The sequence below is a fragment of the Diorhabda carinulata genome, chromosome 5 (genome assembly GCF_026250575.1).
Source record: "Diorhabda carinulata isolate Delta chromosome 5, icDioCari1.1, whole genome shotgun sequence".
NCBI lineage: Eukaryota > Metazoa > Arthropoda > Insecta > Coleoptera > Chrysomelidae > Diorhabda > Diorhabda carinulata.
In genome coordinates, this window is record NC_079464.1 from 14,939,412 (window position 1) to 14,961,433 (window position 22,022).

The 22,022-nt window shown below is 32.2% G+C and overlaps 1 protein-coding gene across 2 annotated transcripts in view; it reads right to left on the reverse strand.

Annotated features, from left to right (window-relative positions):
- Positions 1-4,994: 4,994 nt before the first annotated feature.
- Positions 4,995-22,022, reverse strand: part of LOC130893753 (dachshund homolog 2) — a 373,096-nt gene continuing 356,068 nt past the window's right edge. The window contains exons 10-11 of one of the 2 annotated variants that reach the window (XM_057800090.1): positions 21,187-21,498; positions 4,995-5,277 (exon numbers count right to left, since the gene is read on the reverse strand). In XM_057800090.1, the coding sequence (XP_057656073.1) occupies positions 5,144-5,277; positions 21,187-21,498 (446 nt within the window). In that variant the 3' untranslated portion in view covers positions 4,995-5,143. The remainder of the gene's footprint in view (positions 5,278-21,186; positions 21,499-22,022) is intronic. The other variant, XM_057800091.1, reaches the window with a different exon arrangement.

Consider the following 22,022-nt stretch of genomic DNA (forward strand, 5'->3'; position numbering starts at 1 on the left):
TTTTTACTGTGGAAGGGAATATCTTCAAAAGACATAAATATGTCTTTGCGAGATATGGGATTTTTACTTATTAATAACCCCCCTCCTTGTTTCTCAACAAACACTATCACGAAACTACTAGAAGGTGTTACTTCATCACACTGCTTAGTCTTATTTTGGTCTATCTACTAAATCTTCCGTTTTTTTTTGATTTTTTTTCTCACCATATCAGATAGAGTTTTCCGGACTTTCTGTCTCTGCAGTATCTTCAAAATTGTCTGTAATTTCAAACTTTCAATATTAACAATTCATCTTTTCGTCCAGCTACCTTTGTCTGTCATATTGCTCCATCGTTTTTGGTAACTTCTTCACTTTCCCCGTTACTATATATTCACCAAATGTCAAGCTTCTTTCCCTTACCACTAATCCTGAAGGTATCAAGTACTACTGCGATCGTTGATAATGCTCGAAATGCGCTGTAAATTTCAGTAGCTAGTTGCTGTATTTTTGGAATCTGAATACATGCGTCCAACACAGAGCTACATATAATACGAGGGCCGTTTTTTTCAACCTCCGATCGCTCCGTGCAGACGCTACGCGGGCAGAAGAAAGCGGGGGTCAGTCGGCGCTGTGCTACAACCTCGCAAACATATCCGCCATTATTGATGCGTCTGCCAAGTGTGATTCGTTATCTAGATAGTGCTAGTACAGTGCGATAGTGTTGCAGAAATCCATCGTAGAATAACTTATCTTTTATTTATAGTCTATCGGAGGTTGAAAGAAAAACGGCTCTCGTATGATTGAGTGCGTGACCGTTTTTAAGAATTAAGGCTGGTTCCTTGTGGTCCTCCTCACGTGATTTGTATGTGATGCTCCCCCCTCAATCGAGAGCTCTATATTATAACACTCTCTATTTTTATTAAACATTCTGGATATGGTATCCATGGAGCTGAGTTATGTACCTATCTTTTGGTGAGAAAATTATTGTTTTATATAATTGAGTGCGTGACCGTTGTCAAGAGTTTCCGATTTACTATTAATTATTGAGATGTAACATCGAGCGGCTGAAGACCATCGCAGCTGCCTTAGCTTTTTTCAGTTATTTACAATGTCTTTCCATAGAAGTAGACTCCATGGTACCTTTCTGGTTTAGTTGTGACACGTGTGTTATTCACTCCTATGGTCATCTGCCCAACTGTCCTATAGTCGACCATAAACACTTTTTTAGTCTTTTTTTCGCAAGTAATCATTTCTTTCATATACTATGTACTGCAATATCTGGCAGGGTAACTAGTAAGTCTTTAAATTCTACTGTGACCACTACTACAAGATCATCAGCATAGTTAATAACATTGACGTTAACTGGCATTCTTAGATTTTCTACGCACATTCCTCAGGCAATAGATAGACTTTATTGCTTATCAAAGACATTAAGCGTCGGCGTATTCATTCAAATTAAAGAACAAATTTTTAGTTGTCCCCCTGTAAGTTTTAGTAACCGAACGTCCAGAAAGTAACGAACGTTTTAATGTAACGCGGCACTGAGAGAGGTAACGCCATTTCAGCGTCGTTTCTACCAACTCAGACAACTTTATATACAGAGCAGCATTGAATTGATCTCTATTGTTGTATAAGAAGTTAATTCTTAGTTTTATTGTATTCCAAATGATGTCATTTCATTTTAATACGTTCATTCAGTTCTGAATTAACTTGAAATAATCAGAATTATCTAAAGGAAGTGATTTCGCTTAAATAAATTTTGGGTTCCAAATTCTTTTGGCATATTTATTAACGTGCTACCCTCTTAAATGTGTAAATGAGTTTATTTCATATAATTAGTAATAAAAATAAGCGGCCAATACCCTAGGATCGCTCCTGATTCAATTAATTCCGATTGGTTGGAATAGATATTGAAAATAATTGATGTACTTACAAATAAACATGCATAGTTCATTACGGCTATTTACATTTTCTTTTTTTATCCTTAAATACACAGTGTTTGTGCTAATTTTGCGTATTATGTATTTCGATTTATACTTCTCGATGAAGTTATTCGTCCTTGATTGTTATTTGGATTCTACGTACTGAATGTGAATGTCTCAGATTAAATATGATACACGATATGTCTACAATGGGATTATTTGGAAAAATATATAAAGAACGTCAGAAAACTAGAATTATTTGATTTTCTTACTAACTAAGACTTTTATATGCGATGAGTACAAATTTACGTCTTGACCGTCTACTAAACTCTACAAACATCCGGATTCGATTTACTGGAGCATATGGTGAAAATCGGCTTATATACAAATTCAATTTATAGTACAGTCTAATTTCCAGTTATTTTATCCAATTTTCTATTAGTTTTATTACTAATTAGTCATTAAATAAAGCAGTCGGTTACACTCTATTAGTAGATTTACCAAGCTATAAGTTACGTTTGTATCCAAAAGGTAAGTTATTCAGTAAGATATTTACACTTGATTATAATAAACAGCTTTCACCCCTTGTACACCCTTGTGACATTTCTGTAACAAAAATTCATAGAAAAATAGTTTGTTGAACTAAACTAAAGAAGTTTTCAGTTAATTAAAAGGTGAGTGCCTAAAATCAGGTATTCGATGGTATGTTGTATATTTCTATTCTAGATAGATTGTGTGTGAGATTTATTTGTACCATTTATGTAACATTGAAAAGCTAATAATATAAAATTACTGTTTCTAGAATGTCGTTATCACCTTCGTCAGAATGAGATTACTGACTTTCTTCTTACTGGTGAAGACAGTGATGATGGAATGGATTTTGATGACGATAAAATGATAGTTCCCAAATTTGAATCATTGTTTGTGGTACTGAAATTTAAAATATTGCTTGGAAAGACAATAAAGTTGTTATGATGGTGTCGAATCTCATAGGTGAAATGCCCAAGGACCAGATTTGATGTTATCACAAAAAAAAAGATACTTCAACATTGATCTGCCCAAGGTAATTATTGAATGTAATAGATGTATGGTGTTGATTTAGTTGTCACTTTCATGGGTTACTATAAAATCTTGTTATGAAGTGAAAGGTGGAGACTATCAAGAGTCACAATTCGATAGAAAGTGACAATTAGGCTAAAAAGCACAGAGATCCTGCGCAATATGTTAATTCTCTAAGAGACAAGAGTTTCCAAAACCTTATACAAAAAGATAACAACTAAATTAATAAGAAATCGAACCTAAATTTGCTACTGCAGCAAATCACAATTTTGTATTGCCGAAAACACGAATAAAAATGTCACCAGAGGAATATAATAGAAGGAAGACACCAGAGAATATAATAATGGAAAAAATAAACATATATTCTCCCTTGTGGTACACATCAACAAGAAATTCATATCAAAATAGATTAGTGAGAAAATAGAAGAAGAACCAATGAACACAGAGAAAAATATAAACCAAAAACGTTATGGAGGGTGGAAAGACAACAGCAAAAAGAAATAAGTAAACTCGAGAAGCCTCAAAGACATTGAAAATGGAGAATCTGTCGGACAAGATGGAATCCATCATGCACTACTTACTTATTTGAAAAAACTGTGAAATATCAAACAGATGGCAAACCTATACATGTATACCCTTTTTTTGAACAAACAGATGATTCTACTGGATACAATATTGAAAATGACCACCAGCAAAATTAATTGGACCACAACACTAGAAGCCGAGCAGCAAGGATTAAGATCAGGAAGATCCTGTGTAGATTTGTCCTTCGAAAACTGGTTGAAAAATCCTTGGAAACAGCGTTCCTATGCTTCATTTTCCTCATAAAAGCATTTGACTGTGTTAAATTGGAAGATGTTATTCACCTAGTTTCTAAATAATCCACACCACCGATTTCATATACTCAGACAATAAATTTAGGCTCGATAGTAAACAAACAAAACCCATACCAGTCAGATAGACAAGGAAACTCGCTTTGAAGTTATATTATACAACATAATAATATAGGAATTCATAAAACAGGGTAAGTAGGTAACGGTTACGAAATGGTTGACAAAGAAATCGAAGATAAAGATGATCTTGATCTTTAATACCTTCAATCTTACAGAAAAAGCATAATAAAACTATCTCGAATGAAAAGACCAAATGTATGATATCAAAAATGATCATTAGATGAAATAACTTGGAATTGACATAATCAGAAGACGAGGTAAGAGGTCAAGGAGCCAGAGCAAATAAGGTAACAGGATATCTTCAGAAACAAACAACTAAGACAAGAAACACAGAAACAAGGTCATAAATATCAGAAACGAAACCACTCTTTAAAACTACAGAAATGAAAATTTGAAATATTCATTTACGTTAGAAATAATAGAAACAACATAAAAGTCAAATTACAGATGAATAACTGGTAAAAACAGCGAGGGTTTAATTTCCAATTGGAACATGGCGCTGAGGTCGATGACGAAAGAAGGATTGACAGTCTAGAACCAGGATGCGAATCAGGCGATAGATCTATCATAAAAGAAAGAAGGAATGAATTGATTAATCCCTTCTACATTTTTTCATCGCCGATTACTTTTATTAAATCAAACTAGAATCAAAATTTCTTTCCGGCTAGAAATAATTCTATAAATTATTGAAAGCGACATGAGTTTATTCCAATTTCATTTATCGAGTGTCAAAATCCATCAAATTATGCATTAGAATGATTTCTGAGTCTCTAAGAATTATGAGAGAAGTCTCTAGTTTCGAATTGAGAAAACTTTAGGAGCAGTCGACACCTGACGAAAGTGTCCTCCATTAACAGATTTGTGCTTTGCTTGAACATGCACCGTCTTCTTCTGTTTTAAAAGGAACTTGGTTGAAGTAGATAAAAGAAGTGAAGCTTTTCTTGAAAATAAGACATCACAAATGGAATATTACATGTCGATAGAATAGAAGCATTAGAATGTAGCCTAATTTTGTACATAAGAATTCGTATTATTTAATAGCTAGAGCTGGTATACGAAGTTCATATTCTTAAGCCAAGCCATCTGAAATAAATTTTGATCAGTATAAAAAAATATTTACCTAAAAATCACGTTAATAATATGTCAAATTATTATTATAACTTTGACAACTTGTTTTAAGGAATATGTATGAATGATTAAATATTTACAAGATGTTTAGCATGAACTATTTTATGTTGCACTGCTGGTGAACATCACTGAACTCTTATAATATCCAGATCTATCTTGTAAAGGTGATTTCACTTCTCTTTCCATGTGCTGTTGCCGTGATTTTCGTTCCATTTCCAATTCTTGAGCCAAGGAATCTGAAACAAAGGCTTTTCGTGAATATAAAATATCATAATTGGATTTTATAAGATTAAGTTGTTCGTTACATTCATTAATCTTTTACAGTATCAAACAGATGTTTTGATAACCAAAAACTACATATTCCAAAATGTAATCAACCTCATACTTTCTTTCCCCTGAAATTGATGTATACTATATTGCTTCGATTATTTAGTTGCTTAAATCCTCTTCACTAAGAAGAAATTTGAAATTTAATATAATTTTAGATCTATTGTCAATTATGCCGCCCAAACTTAGACTACCACTCAAATGAAAGTAATTACTTTTAAAAAAATATCTGTACTAACAAAGAATGAAAATATATGTAGAGCTGGAAGTAATTTGAGTATTAATAAGCTTCACAACGAAGAATGCATAGTATACATTTTCTGGAAAGAATGAAAGAAGAATAAGCAGCAAAAACGACATATAGAGAAAGAGTAGAGGAAAAAAAGGAACTGAACATACTATAAAAAAGTCATCAGATGAGGTAGAGCGAGATTTAAAAAGAATGGAATTTCAAAATAGGAGATCGAAAGAGGGAAGATGTGTGATTAAGAGGCCAAAAAATATGATAAATATTATAAAAACTATATGAAAACATTGGTTCGGGCATCCGGAACGAATGAAAGAAGAAAGATCAACAACAAAGATATCTAGAGGAAAAATAGAAGGAGAAAAAGGATTGAATATATCAGAAAAATGTGGTTAGGTAAGATAAAGCAAGATTTTAAAAGAACGAATATAAAAAATTATACAAACAAGGCAGGGGAACGGGTGAAGAGGAGATGTGTGTTAAAGATGCAAAAAAAACATGATAAACACTATAAAAACTAGATGAAAACAATGGTTCGGACATCTGGGACGAATGAAAGAAAACATAACAACAATAAAGATATCTAGAGGAAGAATAGTAGTAAAAAGAGGATGGATATACTAAAAAAAGATGAGGTAAAGCTTGATACTTGATAATAATGAAATTAGACATTGAAAAAACAAGGCCAGGGATCAGGATATTTCATCTTCCAGTTTTATTTTGTCAGTTCTTTCAGGATACGCGCTTCCTTCACAACTTCAACAGAATCAAATCTTTTTCCTTCCAATACAGATTTGAAATTAGGAAAGAAGTAGAAGTCGCACTGTGCAAGTTTCGGCGAATAAGGTGGTTGGTCTAACACTGGGATTTTGCATTTGGGTAGAAATCTTTTTACGGACAATGTGGAATAAGAAAATAGTTTTTCACGCAGTTTTCGTGTAGAATTTGTTAATTTCTATAGATTAACCAATCGCACGAATACTTAGCCGAAGTCAGATCGAACAACTGACATCCTCTCGGTCATTTTGAAAACGTTTAAACCCCTCAAAAACATGTGGACGGGATAAAAATTCATTGCCAAGTACTTGTTTTACCAAATTATAAGTTTCAGTTGCAGACTTATGTGAAATTTCGTAACAATCCGTTGCTTAGTTTTTATGGATACACGGCTAGACTGGTTTGTGTACAGACACGGTAGACATCGCATTCGAAATTGTAGGCTTCGGACTAAAGAGCTGACAGTCGTTAACCTTTAGAACATGAGTACTTTTTCTGTAGCAGCGTTTAATAACCACACCTTGTACAAAAGGTGTAAAATAACACGTCATCGTCGGTTACTGTAGTAATTCAAAATCTGAAGTTACTAAATATAGTAGTGAAGAAAGTATGAAAGAAAAACATCAAGTACACAGGATTAAACCAGGAAAAAGCGTACAAATAACAAAAACAACAAAAGTGGGATGGAAATGACATTATTATACAAAACATGTGACATTAAATGGTACATAGGTAGTTCAAAAATAAAATAAGCATTTGAGATAGATGTCTATGACATTGACCCAATTGATTTATAGCATTTTGTACTTATTTATATTGAAAAATTTTATCATCTCCCAATATTTTAGAATTTAGATGGTTGATTTTCATATTTCATGTTTATATACGATACACTTGCATTATGGTGAATTCTTCGATGGTTATAAACAATGGAACTCATTCTTACAGTTTTCAACTGAAATCTTTCTATAATTTCAATACTTGAATTTTAATCTGTTCCCCATAGTCCATAAGTCCAGACTAATTTCAAGATGGTTCTATAGATGAATATTGTATTTTCAATTAATAACTTTGATTTTACCTGGTAGCCAATACTCGTGGTCTGATTATTTTCTTTTGGAGAGTGTGTTTTTTTATGCCAGTTTAAGATCCTGTCCAGATGTAACCGAGGTAACGTTTGTATCTGTTGGTGGGTCGGCTGTAACCATTAGGTAGTATATGGGTCCACAACTCTATGCACTTGTTTAGAGTTGCCGTTTTTATTCGAATTAGTGTGATGGTATTAGTTTTTTGTTCTTTGGTATAGGTATTAGTTTGTTAAGTATCAACTTCTTTGATGCGAAGTTGCCTAGAATTAAACAGGAATTTTAAACTTTTCGTGGAAGTTGCCGAAAGGATTTCTCTTGCAATGAAGTCCAATTTTAGAGCTTTTTTGTATCAGTTCTTTTGTTTTGTGATATTCTAATTAGATTTGAGATTTTTGTAAATCCTTTTTCTGGTATTTGGAACTAAAAATAATTTTTATAAACTCTCTTCGCGTCACTAGATACGTTTAATCAATGTAGGGCCCTCAACTATTCTCTTTTATGACCTCTATCACTCGATGTTGTTTTGCAACAGATTTTTCTGAAATGAGTCTAGCATTGAAGCGTTTTATACCCAAAAAAGTTTCTATAGATTCAAAAGAAAAATTATTTTTGTCTTTTTGGACGTTACAAAAATGTATTTTTTCAACAGTTCTTATGAATTTATACAGAGAAAGTTATTTTTTTATATAAATTGTTTGATATTACTGTTTCTAAATTATGGATTTCAACAACGGGGAGAGTATAAAGTTTTTTGAACATCCCACCTAAAACCCGTCTTTTGATAAGTTAATATTCATTACGTGATAACTTTGAACATTGTTTAGGATGAATGGTAGTTAGGAAGCTTTTGTTTTGGTCCGAAATAAGTCGAAGACACGGTCGCAGATCGATCCATAATAATCTTCACTGATTAGAGTTAATTCAATTGAAATCCTTTCCTTGGCAAACAATAGTGTAACTTCGGGGGACATGCCCTACAGTCGGTAGCTAATGGGTCCCAAGACAGACCATGTTACAATGTATATACGCGCGTGGACAACGGGAAGCCCGCACAATATTAACTAATTACCTATTCATTAAGGCTTAAAGTGGCAAGTTGGTCCTGAATTATTCGAGGCTCCGGAGGCCAAGTTCCGGAAGTGAGGTAAGACGCAGAAGCTCGCCGGAAGCCCTTCTAATGGATGCCCAACTTATAATATCTCATATACCCCGATTCCGTACGCTTCCAGCTAGCGTGTATTTATTAGGATTGATTAGTTTCTGATAACATCGTGTACTAACTTGCAAACTATTGTGGTTGAATATACGGAGAAAGTTCTTCTTGAATCGGTTTTGCCTGTTTCAATGTCGATTTGGTCCAACTCGAAATTAATTTTAGTTTCTCCATACTTTTTCCAGTATAATAAGATTTAATTTGATCGATAATATAGTGGAATTTACATTGTTGTCATATCTTCTCTTATTTTTTAGCAATATGTAGATTTTGGGGTGGAAAAATGCTTTAACAAGCTCAGGATTTACAGAAATTTTCATGACACTAAGTATTTGAAGAGAAAAAAGTCTTGACAGAAAATAGGTGGCGGAAAGCAGAAGATTTTTAATACTTAAGTTTTAAGATAGATAAATCAAAACTATAATTGATTTCGGAAAACCAGCGAAAGCTCGAGAAAATGTTTCGTTATCATAAGACGAATCGAGTTGATCGACAAACTGCTGTTGGTTTAATCCACATCGAAAGTATCTGTAAACAACTCAAACATCACTCGTATAACAACAAGTTCCTAGTACATTCACCATTAGAACGTAAAACTTCATGATGGCAACGTCAGATTTGACATATCATCAGAGTTGCCATATCTCAAAACTTAAGTAGCAGCCTTCATAGTTCAAATATCAAGAAAATTTCCTACAAATATGATTAATTGCTGCAGTACGAGAAAAGAATCTTCAATAACTTTAGATATTGAAAATCGTCATAGAGTCAAACAACAAAGTACATTACGGTCCTGAAGACCACTAGTTTATTTTCAAATCAAATTTTTTGGAAACGCAACCTCAGAACTCAATTTTCATTAGTTTTAATTGATTTTTCCGTGGATTTCTAGGTATTTCATAAAATCCATGAAATTTTTAGCTATAATCAAAACTTTTGAGACAACTAAATCATTCTCCGGGATGTTTTTAACACATTCAAAAAATACGAGGCTTTTACTTAACGTATATATATAAAAAAAATTGAATCCCAATTACCTTGATTCGACACACGGGTCTACAGAAAGAATTTTTTTAGGTTTCTGGGATTTTAAAGCTGATTAGGGCTATTTTTAGGGTGCTGAATCAAATTAATATAACTCGCAAACTAAAACGACTGAAATAAAATTTTCATAGGTTAGGACTAATCATTTCGATTTATTTCCAGTTGTGCCATCTATGGGTCAGCTTACGACCTTGATCCATTGTAAATGATAAATAAGGTTTCTTCTTCGAGTATAATCTCTACTTCACCTGATAACCTCAATAATGTGAATTTAGCCTAAAATTTATCAAATTCTATAATTCCTTTTCATGATCCGGTTTCATATATTCTTGATGTTAATGCTAACTTACCACCTTACCACTTTGATTAACGTTTCATATCAAAATGGCACTTTCCCAATTGCCTTAAGATATTTATAACTTTGCATATAGTGGAAGAGATAAAAACAAGCATCGCCCAATTGCACTCCTTCCCACGTTATCTAAGATAATAGAAATTTTGGTCAAAAAGGGCTTTCATGATTTCTGTTTGAATATAAAATACTTACTATCCATTAATTTGGATTTTTAGTGACAAATTATTCTATATTCTCCCTCCTAAATAATGTGTACTCTAGTCTAAATATCCATCACTTTACTGCAATAACTTTTTGTGATTTTTCTAATCTAACATAAACTAATACAACATCACCATTGATGTCACCTAATTTGTAAAATTCTTAGGTTGTTGTGGAAATTTCTTGAGTTACATATTGCCGTTTTATCTATAAAATTAGGTTCCTCCTGTTTCCAAAGAACTGAACTTATCCATCTCCTTAACAATTTATTATGCCCTTATTGAGGCGAATCTCCGATATGCTCTTCCCCTCTGGGATACATGTGGTGCGATTCAATTTGAGCGAATCCTCAAACTACAAAAGGTTAAAAATTCAGACTCTTCCTTCTTTAGTTATATTTGAATCCGTTTGCCTAATTCGTAAGCACGCTTCTCCAATTTCCACTTAGGAACATGACCTTTACCTACCTACTCTACGTTCAGAATTAGTTAAGGGCTCAATATGTTACAAAGCAAAAAGATGCACAATCACTTGCCATTTTAAATCAAATCGATATCATCTTTTCGCGCATTCCGCAATAATTTTAGGGCATATTTACTAGAAAGTATCGACTATGCGTGTTGTTATTACAATTTTAAATTATATTAAAATAGATTTAAAGATTATATGAATCCAACACTGCAAAGACGACATAACGTTTTGTTCGTAAATTTCCGAATTATGTAGCTTCACAGGATGAGTGACAACAAAACAACGAACCGAGAAATTGCAACATTAAAGATAACATCGTGTTAAATAGCCGCAGGACTAAATCCCTACCGCCTGGATAATAGCGTTGGCGTTCACCTAAATTAACTCCCTTCAAACGTACCAAGCAGTTTATACATTTGTCCTTATTGACATTCTCAATAACAGTGCGCAGTAGTAATAGTTAGATTGAAAATACATGGTGTTCCGATACTTGGTTCAAAACATTCGGTAGTGAGTAGACCCCTTGTTTATGAGTTATGAGCATTTAAAATTGCTAAATGAGAATCACCAATGTCAACTAAAATGTTAATCCTTAAAAAATACCTTGTAAATATTATGCGACATTTTTATCTTCATTCATAAAGTTTTGTTATCATTAATTTTACATCTTTAAAATTAATTTTATCAGTTACGATTGCACCAAATTCAAGAATCTTTATATTGCTAAGAAGAGGACTAAAATCCCTTTCCAACATGGACTCCCTATTATTTAAAATCTTCGATGGAAAGCTTATAATTCAGAGGGGGTGCTGGATGTGGATAATATTTCCATACTGTAAATTGTCAATTTAAGAATAAAAATCGATCTGTTTGAGGTTTTGTTTATATAGCATATTCGTTATATGTGATTTCGATCCATAATTCAAATTTAATAAATCTACTTTGTGCCAAAATTAAATTAAATATGCTTACCAACAGAAAAATAAAATCTTCGAAATCTTATGCGACATTTTTATCTTCATTCATATAGTTTTGTTATCAATCTTTAAAATTAATTTTCTCAGTAATGATTGAACCAAATTTAGGAATCTTTATATTGCTGAGCAGAGAACTAAAATCCCTTTCCAAGATGGTGCAATACGACTCCCTCTTCTTCAAAATTTTGATTGGGAAGCTTATAATTCAGAGGGGGTGCTAAAAATTGTCAATTTAAGAATAAAAATCGACCTGTTACAGGTTTTTTTCTTATAGCAAATTCTTGATATGTGATTTCGATCCATTTTTCATTTTAAATAGATCTACCTTGTGCCAAAATGAAATTAATTATACAGATCAACAGAAACATAAAATCTTGTGTCTGAATTTGCTTGTATTACCTACAGTTTTGAAGCAATTTTCTTCTAGTCAAATGGTATTATACTGTGGTACTATTTTTCCAACACTGTATCGTCCTTTTAAAAAGGCGGATATTGTTATTTACTAACAACCCAAATTATTTGTAAGTATTGAAAACTTTGAATTAAATCCAGCATCTCCAAATGTTTAAATATCTTCAATATGTTAACTAGACTAGATTAGTAACATATTCTTTCGTCTTTTCACCTAAACGAATTTTCACCTAAACGAACTACCTATCGGCATTATAATATAACCCAACATTAAATTTGCATTTGAGTTTGTACCATCAATAGCCAGTATTTCCATATTAGATAGACATCGCTATTAAATTGAAGCTTGGTCCTCTCGTAATATCCAAGGAAACTAAGGTTATATCTTGAATAATAATATTTGCTGCAAACATCCTGAATTTATTGATACATTTAATGAATATAGGGTCGTCCCTCACTAAACATTACAGTGTTATGTGAGTCCATACAGGGTAATCATTGTGAAATTCCAAATTTGAAACTGTGGATTTTCAATTTCGAGTTTACTCATTCCATATGCCGTTGCTAATTCGGATTTTGATAATCATTTTCGGGTTAAATCGGACTTATCAATGTAATCTTATTCAGGAGCAATACAAGGATTTGTCTTTTGCCTCGTAATAGGCTTCAGTTTCAGTAATTGCTTCTTCATTTGAGCTGAGTTTCTCACCAGCGAACATTTTTTTCAGTTCAGCAATTTCAGCGAAGCAATTCAAAGTGTAATTCCTACAATTTAATCATCGTTGACATCGACTTTGTCTTGGCAAAACAGTCGTTTTTTCTTCGACATATGAGGCCGTTTTTCCTTGATTTTTTGCATTCAAACAATCCAACGATTGTATGTAGTATTCGCCATCCATAACTCTCCCTTTTGGAGATGGTCATGACTAATATTCCATGTGCATTCCAATACTGAAGCCATAACCTTCTTATTTGACTGTTGTGCCTTTGGACGTAGTTCACCGGCTGCAGTCCACTCAGATGATGGTCGTTTTTATTCCAAAATGAAATGATGCGTCCATGTTTCATACATTGTCACATGCAAAAAATCTGATTTATAAAGTGTAAACATGCCCAATCACTGCTATGAATCATCAACACGTTGTAGGTTTTGATCGATTATGAATGAACGCGGCATCAGCATTGAAAAAATCTTTCTCTCAGTCAAATGTTTATTTCATTCATTCACTTAAGTGGCTGTCACTTGTATAAAGTACATTCGAGATAAAAAATGACATTAAAATGAATATAACAACAAAATAATCACCAAAATCATCAGTCTACAGAAGGAAATTCAATAAGTAGCTTAGTGCTTTTCGAATTAAAACTTGTTTTAATGGTATTTGAGATGATATCTCAACTCCAAATGACAACTAAGATTATGCTGAAGCTTTTATTTAGTTACATTGAACGGTTTTTCAATTTTTGTCGTTTGAAAGTGAAAATAGAAGTGATTGAAAAAAATCGTTGCGAGCATCTCCTTCATGTAAACTTCTTCTAACCGTTCGAGACGATATATCGATACCTGCTAATCCATTTTCGAGTAGATTGCTGATGACTGTCTGTTCTATATCTCCTTACTATGCGACTGATGCTGAAATGATGTCTTCCTAGCAAACCAGCAACAAATCGCATTGAATATCCTTAATTTAGGAGAGTCGATGTTCGTACTGCCTTCTCTATTAACAAATTTCTTTCGTGGTTCCTTTTTTAACTTGATATACTCCCAAATAAGATACCAGGATATCCTGGTATCTTATTTACGAAATGAAGGTATAAGTTGAAGAGCAGGTCTCGAGAGAATACACGTTAAGCAACTGTTTTGGTTCAGATATGTGAAGAGGAAGACCCTCAAGGACCGGGAAGGAAGAAATTGAACAAAATATGAGAAGAAAACGAGTGGATAGATAAAAAAATATGGTGTACGAAATGCGGGACAAGGCAAAGAAAACTGTAAGACTAATGAGCTTCCAAACATGCATGTAATAAAAACAATTACAAACAACAGCTTGCTTCTAATGGAAGGAAATGTGTCTAAAAAGAATCACTTACTGTCAAAACAAGATTATGTCACTGTCAAACAAGGTCCATGGCCTACATGTTGTACAGTAAGTTATGAATCAATAAAGAATATCGATAAAAAATTTAGTGGTGCGTTAATTTTGTACAGGATTTTAGCTTGTAAGTACCACTGGTGGTTCCTTTGCCAAAATCACGGTAGGACATCATCCATAAGAAAATATATATTTCGCTACATTTGCGCCAAATCACAAAATACAAGAAATAACAGGATGCAGCCTGAAGCATTTTGATGATATAATTCATCTCGTTTCCTGATGTCACGATGTTTTATCGTATTATTACTAATTTCGATTATTTCTTTCTCCACATTTTCAACTTTCTAAGTTTTGATTTGGTTTATCTATTCCCAATTTCAATAGTTCCAGAATTGAACAAGCGCCGAATCTTAATTATAGCAAACTGCAGAATAGACAAAAGGTGTTTGAGTTTCAATAACTAAGGTCCTAGGCTTCTTTACATTTATTCATGCATACACTATACGTATATATATGTATATCGACTGGGAATAAACAACAAAGCTTATATCATAAACATATTATGTAAACAGGGAAACTCCTGGGAAATTATAATGCTGCGGTAGGGCATATATACAGTAAGTTTTGGTTATGGCGTAAGGAAGTTACAACAAACTTACAGTAGCTTGATATCAGGATTTGTCGCAGAGTAGTTATCTTGGATAAAGTATACATTTACACATTTTATTCATCGTACGAGGTATGTACGATGATACGGTAATACAGTAAACTATTTTATCGCAATCAAAACAATAATGTAATTTTAGATTTGAATCAATATCTTTCAGAACTGCTTTCGTTTTGTAAAGGTGTTTTACCAATATGGAACGCTTTGATTTTCTCAATATCGAAAAGAATGTCAAAATGGAAATAGAATCCGAAAAAAGAATGAATGTAGACGATTGGACAGATATCGAGGATAAAGAAAACTATAAAAAACAGTAACAAGCAGAAAAATTATTATGAGAGATTTCAATTGGAAGAGGAATGCGATGATGATGAATCTTTTATTCAGGAACGTACTCAAAACGAGTTACAAGTGAATGAACTTTCAAACATAATCGTAATTGAAGGAAAAAGCATAATTGTGAAGGATTTTAAAATAGAACAAAGATCGAGTATACAGAAAACTATAAAAAACAGTAGCAAGCAAAAAGTTATTCATTAGATTTCTTTTGAAAGAGGAATCAATTGTCGATGAATCTTTTATTCAGACCGTACTCAAAATGAAAAGCAGGTGAATGAACTTTTAATTATAATCGTCATTGAATGGAGTTTGTTACTGGCCAAGTTTGCTACAATAAAAGATCGTGGAATATTATGTTGGACATATATTAGAAATATGTAAAATTACTAAGATATGAAAAAGAGAAAGTATCTGATCAGCTTGTTTATGTCAACCACAAATGTTAAAAGAAAGCTGCCAAATTCCATCACAGATCGGCGAGGATGACTTAAATTTGCAGCATCTCTTATTGGTTTTAATTTGTCACAATTTTTGTTGTCACAAGTTATATATTTAAATTTAGAAACTTAAAATCAGAACTTATATTTAAGTATAGTTTCTAAATTATACATTCGAACATTATGAATTTTAAATGGGTGATTACGTATGTCCATTTAGTGTGTTTGACGAAATAAATAATTCTAACTACTATCTGAAGGCCAGTGGTGGCTTATGTCCTATGGTTAACAACTTTTACAGTCTAAAGTTCAATCTAACGAAAAGCAAAAATTAATTTTTCAATCGATTTTTCAATAAAATTTTAGGGATATGTAGATTTTAGATCGTTATACATGCCAAGAAAACCGTTCGCCATAAAGAAGAAAATTATCATTAATTGTAATTATTGAATGAAAATACTTACAGGTATTAAAACACAATCAAACCTTTCTAATTGAATTGCATATTATCGAGCATCGAGTTAATTGAATAAAAAAAAAATGAAATGAAGTAAAATTTAGTTGGTCAGCGTAAAACTTATCGAATACGAAGAAAAAAACTATGATAGTTGTTCGAAATGATCACCTTGGACTTCTATACACTTTCAGAGTCTACGGATGATATTTCCTTGAACTTGGAAGAGCTTTCCAAGATTACACCTTATAACGTCACATTGAAAGTTTATTCTATCGATTATTTCGTTTTTTGCGTTTACTAGTGTTGTATATACAAAGATTTATAGAAATTATGAAAAAAGTGAATCCACTGTAATTAATTCAGTGGAACGTGATGGCCATGAAAATGGACTTTCCCGACCAATTCACTTATTAGGAAAAATGTTATTAAAATTAAAAATTATTTTTTACGTCAATAATGAAGTAAGGAGGGGCTCCATCCTGCATGAACCGCATGTTTAGAAGAAAATTAAACAGACTTTTCTAGCAATAATATCCTCTACTTCTAAGGCATGCACTTTCTGGATGTGAAAGAGGTGAAGAAGTTTTGCGTTTTGCGTACGCTAGTTATGGGATCAACATCAACTGCATTTAACAATGTACTTTTGACATGGTTTAGTTAACTTCGCATTGAATATACAACATCGTCACTATAGACTTCTCATTCTAATTCTATTACTAACGATCATCAAATATCTTTTGTAACCTTACAAATATATTCGCCTCAAAGTCTAATTCTCAAAAAAGCCCGTAATGAAATTTGTTCCGAAACGTTACATCGTTTTAAAATATTAGAATACAACCGAAAGAGGGTGATGAATATATACGATTTATTTAGTTACAGTAAAATGACTTCACTTTGTAGTCATGGAATCATCGGGGTGTGTGTCTTTCTCATTTCAGTCACTCACACGACGAAGTGACAATAATTTCAGGATTTAAATTATTTCGCCTTTGGCTTGTTTGCTCGATTCAAAAAAGGGAGATGAGCTGGATGATAAATGAATTTATATCGCTTGGTGATTATACATTAGAAATATTTGTTAAGTACTTTATTCCATAAAACTTTCTATTATTATTTTGTATAGCGTCAATATTTTCCTTAAAATATCCCAGGATGCAAAAAATTCGAAAAAACTATGGACTGGACCTCTTATTTAGTATAATGAAATTGTGGATAGTGTCGAAAGCTTCAACCTAATCAAGAAATATTACTATTACCGGTTCATCTTCGTAAATAGTGTTATTAATAGTGTTATTAATAAATGTATCGCATATTGAATAGACTTTTTTCCAAAAATTTGTTCATTCTAACTATCAATATCTTGTTTTGTTATCATTTCTATTTCCAAGTTTGAAAATTAGTATCACTGTTTTTGAATGCTTGAATACAATCAGTGGAGGACTTACATAATCCACTATAATTTACAACTATTATTTTTATTTTTTTCTGTTTATTTTTTAATAATTTATTCACTTACAGTTGTTGGATAAAAATGTAACGAGTAGCAACTTAAGAACTCCTCATCTTCATAGTTACGTGTTCAATTGATTGTATGGGATAAAATGCTTATTTGCGATCTATTTTCTCCCAATAAATGGAAAGCTCAAATATTAAACAAGAGTTGAATGATTTTTTTTGTGGATTTTCGTTTCCTTAATCTAAAAATAACACTAATATTCATTTTCTTATGTTTTGTTGTACATTGATATCAATTACGTAAGTTCATGTAATGTTTGACGGAATAAATAATTCTAAACTACTATTTTAAGGCCAGGGGCGGCTCATGTCCAATGGTTGATAATCCGTAACTTCTCCAAGTACCACTTTCAAAATATATTCTTTGTTTAACTCGATAAAATTCATGTTTCACGAGATTTGTAGATTTTTAGATCGTTTTACATGCTAAAAAACCGTTCGCTATAAAGAAACATTCTGAAGAAAATTACCATAAATTGTAATTATTTATTGAAAATACTTACAGGAGGTGCTAAAACACGATCAAATATTTCTAGGAGAACTGATGAATAAACGTGGAAGAGATCGATAATTATTTATTTTACCTTTACCTTTACCTGAGTTTTTTGAACAATTTTTCAACCAAAAGATACTTTTTGCTTAACTCGATAAATTTTATGAAGATATGTAGATTTTTAGATCGTTGTGAATGCCAAGGAAAATTATCATTAATATTAATTATTTATTGAAAATACTTACACGGTATCAAAACACAATCAAACGACAAATAATCATAAGATTTTCCAGAAACAGCTTCTACATCGCATTCACATCCAGAAAATGTATGCCATGAAGGTGAAGGTTTAGGTTAGGTTTGACCTAAGCTCATTGGTTTCTAGATAAATAACGAGTTGTTTACTGATGAAGCTGGAAGATGGAAATCCTCACGATACAATTCAAATTTGGGCAGGAACAGTGCGTGATAATTTAGTGGGTACATATTTTTTTGATAACAACCTGATACTCACGCGGAGACATGTGGTTCAGGTACGCATTTCCACTCCCTAAGTAATGTAAAAAATCTTCTCCATAACATTTTTCTCAAAAGGTGGATTGGTCGCAGAGTTACACGGTCACCACGTTCCACTGATTCAAATACAATGGATCAACTTTTTTGGTTATACCAAAAACTTGGTTAACATAAGATACTTTATGATCCATAGAATAAACTTCCAATGTGACGCTATAAGGTATAATCTTGATATGTTCATCCAGGTTCAAAGAAATATCATAGAGTTTGTAGAAGTGCAAGGTGCCCACTTCCTTCATTCAATATATATATATATATATATTTTTTGTTTTTATTTAATAAGCTGTAGGCTAATAATATATAATATAATATAAATAATAGTAATATAAAAAAACAGTTTGGCTGGGAATCAAAGACATAAAACACATATTTGCGAAAACCTTTAACGAAATCAACAATATTATTTATAGAACTTTTATTAACTAATAATGGCTAATAAATTTTTTGTCGAGTTTAAGAGCACGTTTTGTCCTTTTTCCTAGCGTCGTTTGAAGTTACCGCCTCCAATCTCAAATTGAATCCTTTGAAATATCTCAGTTATTTCATTGGATATAATACCACCTATATAGCCATTCCGTTATTATTCATAATAACCGTTTAATTTCGAAATTAAATGCCAGAATGAATAGCTGTTTTGATTGTGAATGTATTCCAAAAGAAAACATATCCACATTGAAATAACGTTCTTTATAATCGTCGGCTTTCTATTAAAAATTACAAATGATTCGTTTTCACGGTGATGGCAAATGTTCTGGGGCTACTGGAATTAAGTCTCACTCTTTTGTTCAACAATGTTTTTGGTGATAGTTCACATATTAGATGTCAGGTAGCTGAAGTTGCTGGGAAATTAATTAACAACACTGTTGAAGAAGTGAAGTGAAGAAGACAGAATATTATACAGTGAGTTTTATGGATCTATATATCTACAACAATTAAAGACATTTGTGCCATGCTAGAAGTAGATCCACATTTGTCAAGTAGAAAAATTACGAATTTTGGAAAACATACAGTAAAGGGGATAACACCATATGCTTAAAATGTTATCCATTTACTTTAATATAACAAGCCATGCGATTTTTAGAACTTTGCAATACATTTTGCAGCATCCCTGACTGCTAAATCTTTTAATTCATGAATATTGGTACGTTTTGTATTATAAACAATGTTTTTTAAGTGACTCCACAGGAAATAGTCTATGGGACACCACATACACGCACAGTGAGGTGGAGTACCATCTTGTTGTAACCAAATATAGTCATTTGGAATATTGTTATTGTCTGAAAATTTCTAATAATGAAGTTTCTTCTAATTTTATTTAAAAATATCCCGGACCATTTGAGTTGCCCTTGATAAAAAAAAGGACTAATTATTTGATCCCTTATTATTCCAGAAGATACATTCAGTTTTTCGGGATATTATGTGTGGGATTCACGCTTACAACGAGGATTGTTACGGGATCAGTATCTACAATCTATCAAAATCGTCATCTGACAACTCTTGAACCAACGTTACTTTATATGGATAAAATTTATTATCACGTACAATTTTCATTACGGATGTTTGCGAAATATCAAGTTCCCTGGATAATTGTCTACTAAAAGTTGGATTGTCGTCACAAAAATCTAAAGATTTGTTTTCAGTTGATGCAGTTTTTGTGCGCCTTAATTTGGATAAATATTTTACTGAACCAATTTCAAAAAACTTTAGCTATAACTCCGAAATTACGGCATTTAGATATAAAAAACATTGAATGAAAAATGATAATCAGTATATCTTAAAGATTTATAAAAATACAAAATATTTAGGGTGATTCATTATTTTTCCTGTAAAAGGAAAGATCTGACAACAATGCAAATACCACCATAATACCGGCCGTATCACAAAATCGTTGTATATTAGAATTTCTAAAAATCGTACAAGGCATTTCCGAGATAATTGAAGCGTTCCATACATAAAACTCACTCTATATATACAGGATGCTTCTATATTCTTGCTTGTTTGAAATTAAGATGGGTTTTTCCTATAACGAAACTTCCTCACCCCACCCATTTTCAAAATATCGCCCTCAAAAATGGTGGCTAAAATTGAATTTATTATTTTTTTCAAAGATTTCAGTAATGTCAGAAACTTGAAATTCTCTATTTTTCGAGCACTCGTAAAGGACTAACTACAGGTGATTTTTCAACCTTGTTACATTATACTCGGGTGAAATTAGCATCTCTCTCTTTATTCCAAATCAAAACTTTTTAATCTAAAACTAAATCCTTGTTTTAATCAAAACTATTTTTCATACTCGAATTTTTCCCAAATCCAAAAGAAGAAGAGAAACACCATGAATTATAATTTTGTTAATAAATTAATAACTCATAATAAATTGCCGTACAAATTATATTTTTTAGGTTTTCTGGAGCCATGCAACGCTTACACTCTAAATAAAATCAAATTTCTTACCAGAATAATTTTGCCAGAATGCCGCTCCGTTATTCATGAGTTCAATACCCGAATATGCCCACGGTTTGTTTTCTTGCGACAATGGTGTTGTCGGTTGATCTCGGATGTCTTTAGAATTTTGATGACCATAAGCTACATTAGACGGATCGTCACCTTCTTGTTTTATTCTTTCCACTGGACGGTCCGAGAGACGGTCTGGACGATCAGAATGTTGAGGAGCTGTTAAAGGTGCTTGATTAGGTATATTGCTAGTCGAACTGCTTACTGGTAACGAGCTACAAGAAGGCTTCTGTTCGGACTGATCAAGTTTTTCTGAAATCAAATGATATCAAATTATGTCAAAATTATGTCTTGGGATCTCAAATGATACTGAATGATATCAAATAATATAAAATAATGGTAAATGATGTTAAATGAGGACCAAATGATGTCAAATAAATTCAAAGTATGCCAAATTATCTTAAAATTTTGTCACATGATGACAAATGACGTCAAGTGATGTCAAATGATGTCGAGTGATGTCAAACGGTATAAAATGATGTCGATTGTTATCAAATAACGTCTGGTAATATGAAATGATATCAAATGATATCAAATAATGTCAAAGGATCTCAAATGATATTAAATGATGTTAATAAAATGTGAATAGTTTCAAATTATGTCAATATTATGTCAAAAGATGACAAATGACGTCAAATGATGACCAATGATATCAAGTGATATCAAATGATGTCGAATAGAATAATATCAAATGATAGTTTTAAATTTTAAGGTTTGATATAAACGAGGAGCTCAATTGTTTCAAATACCACTTACAAAGCTGCTACATTCTGTTT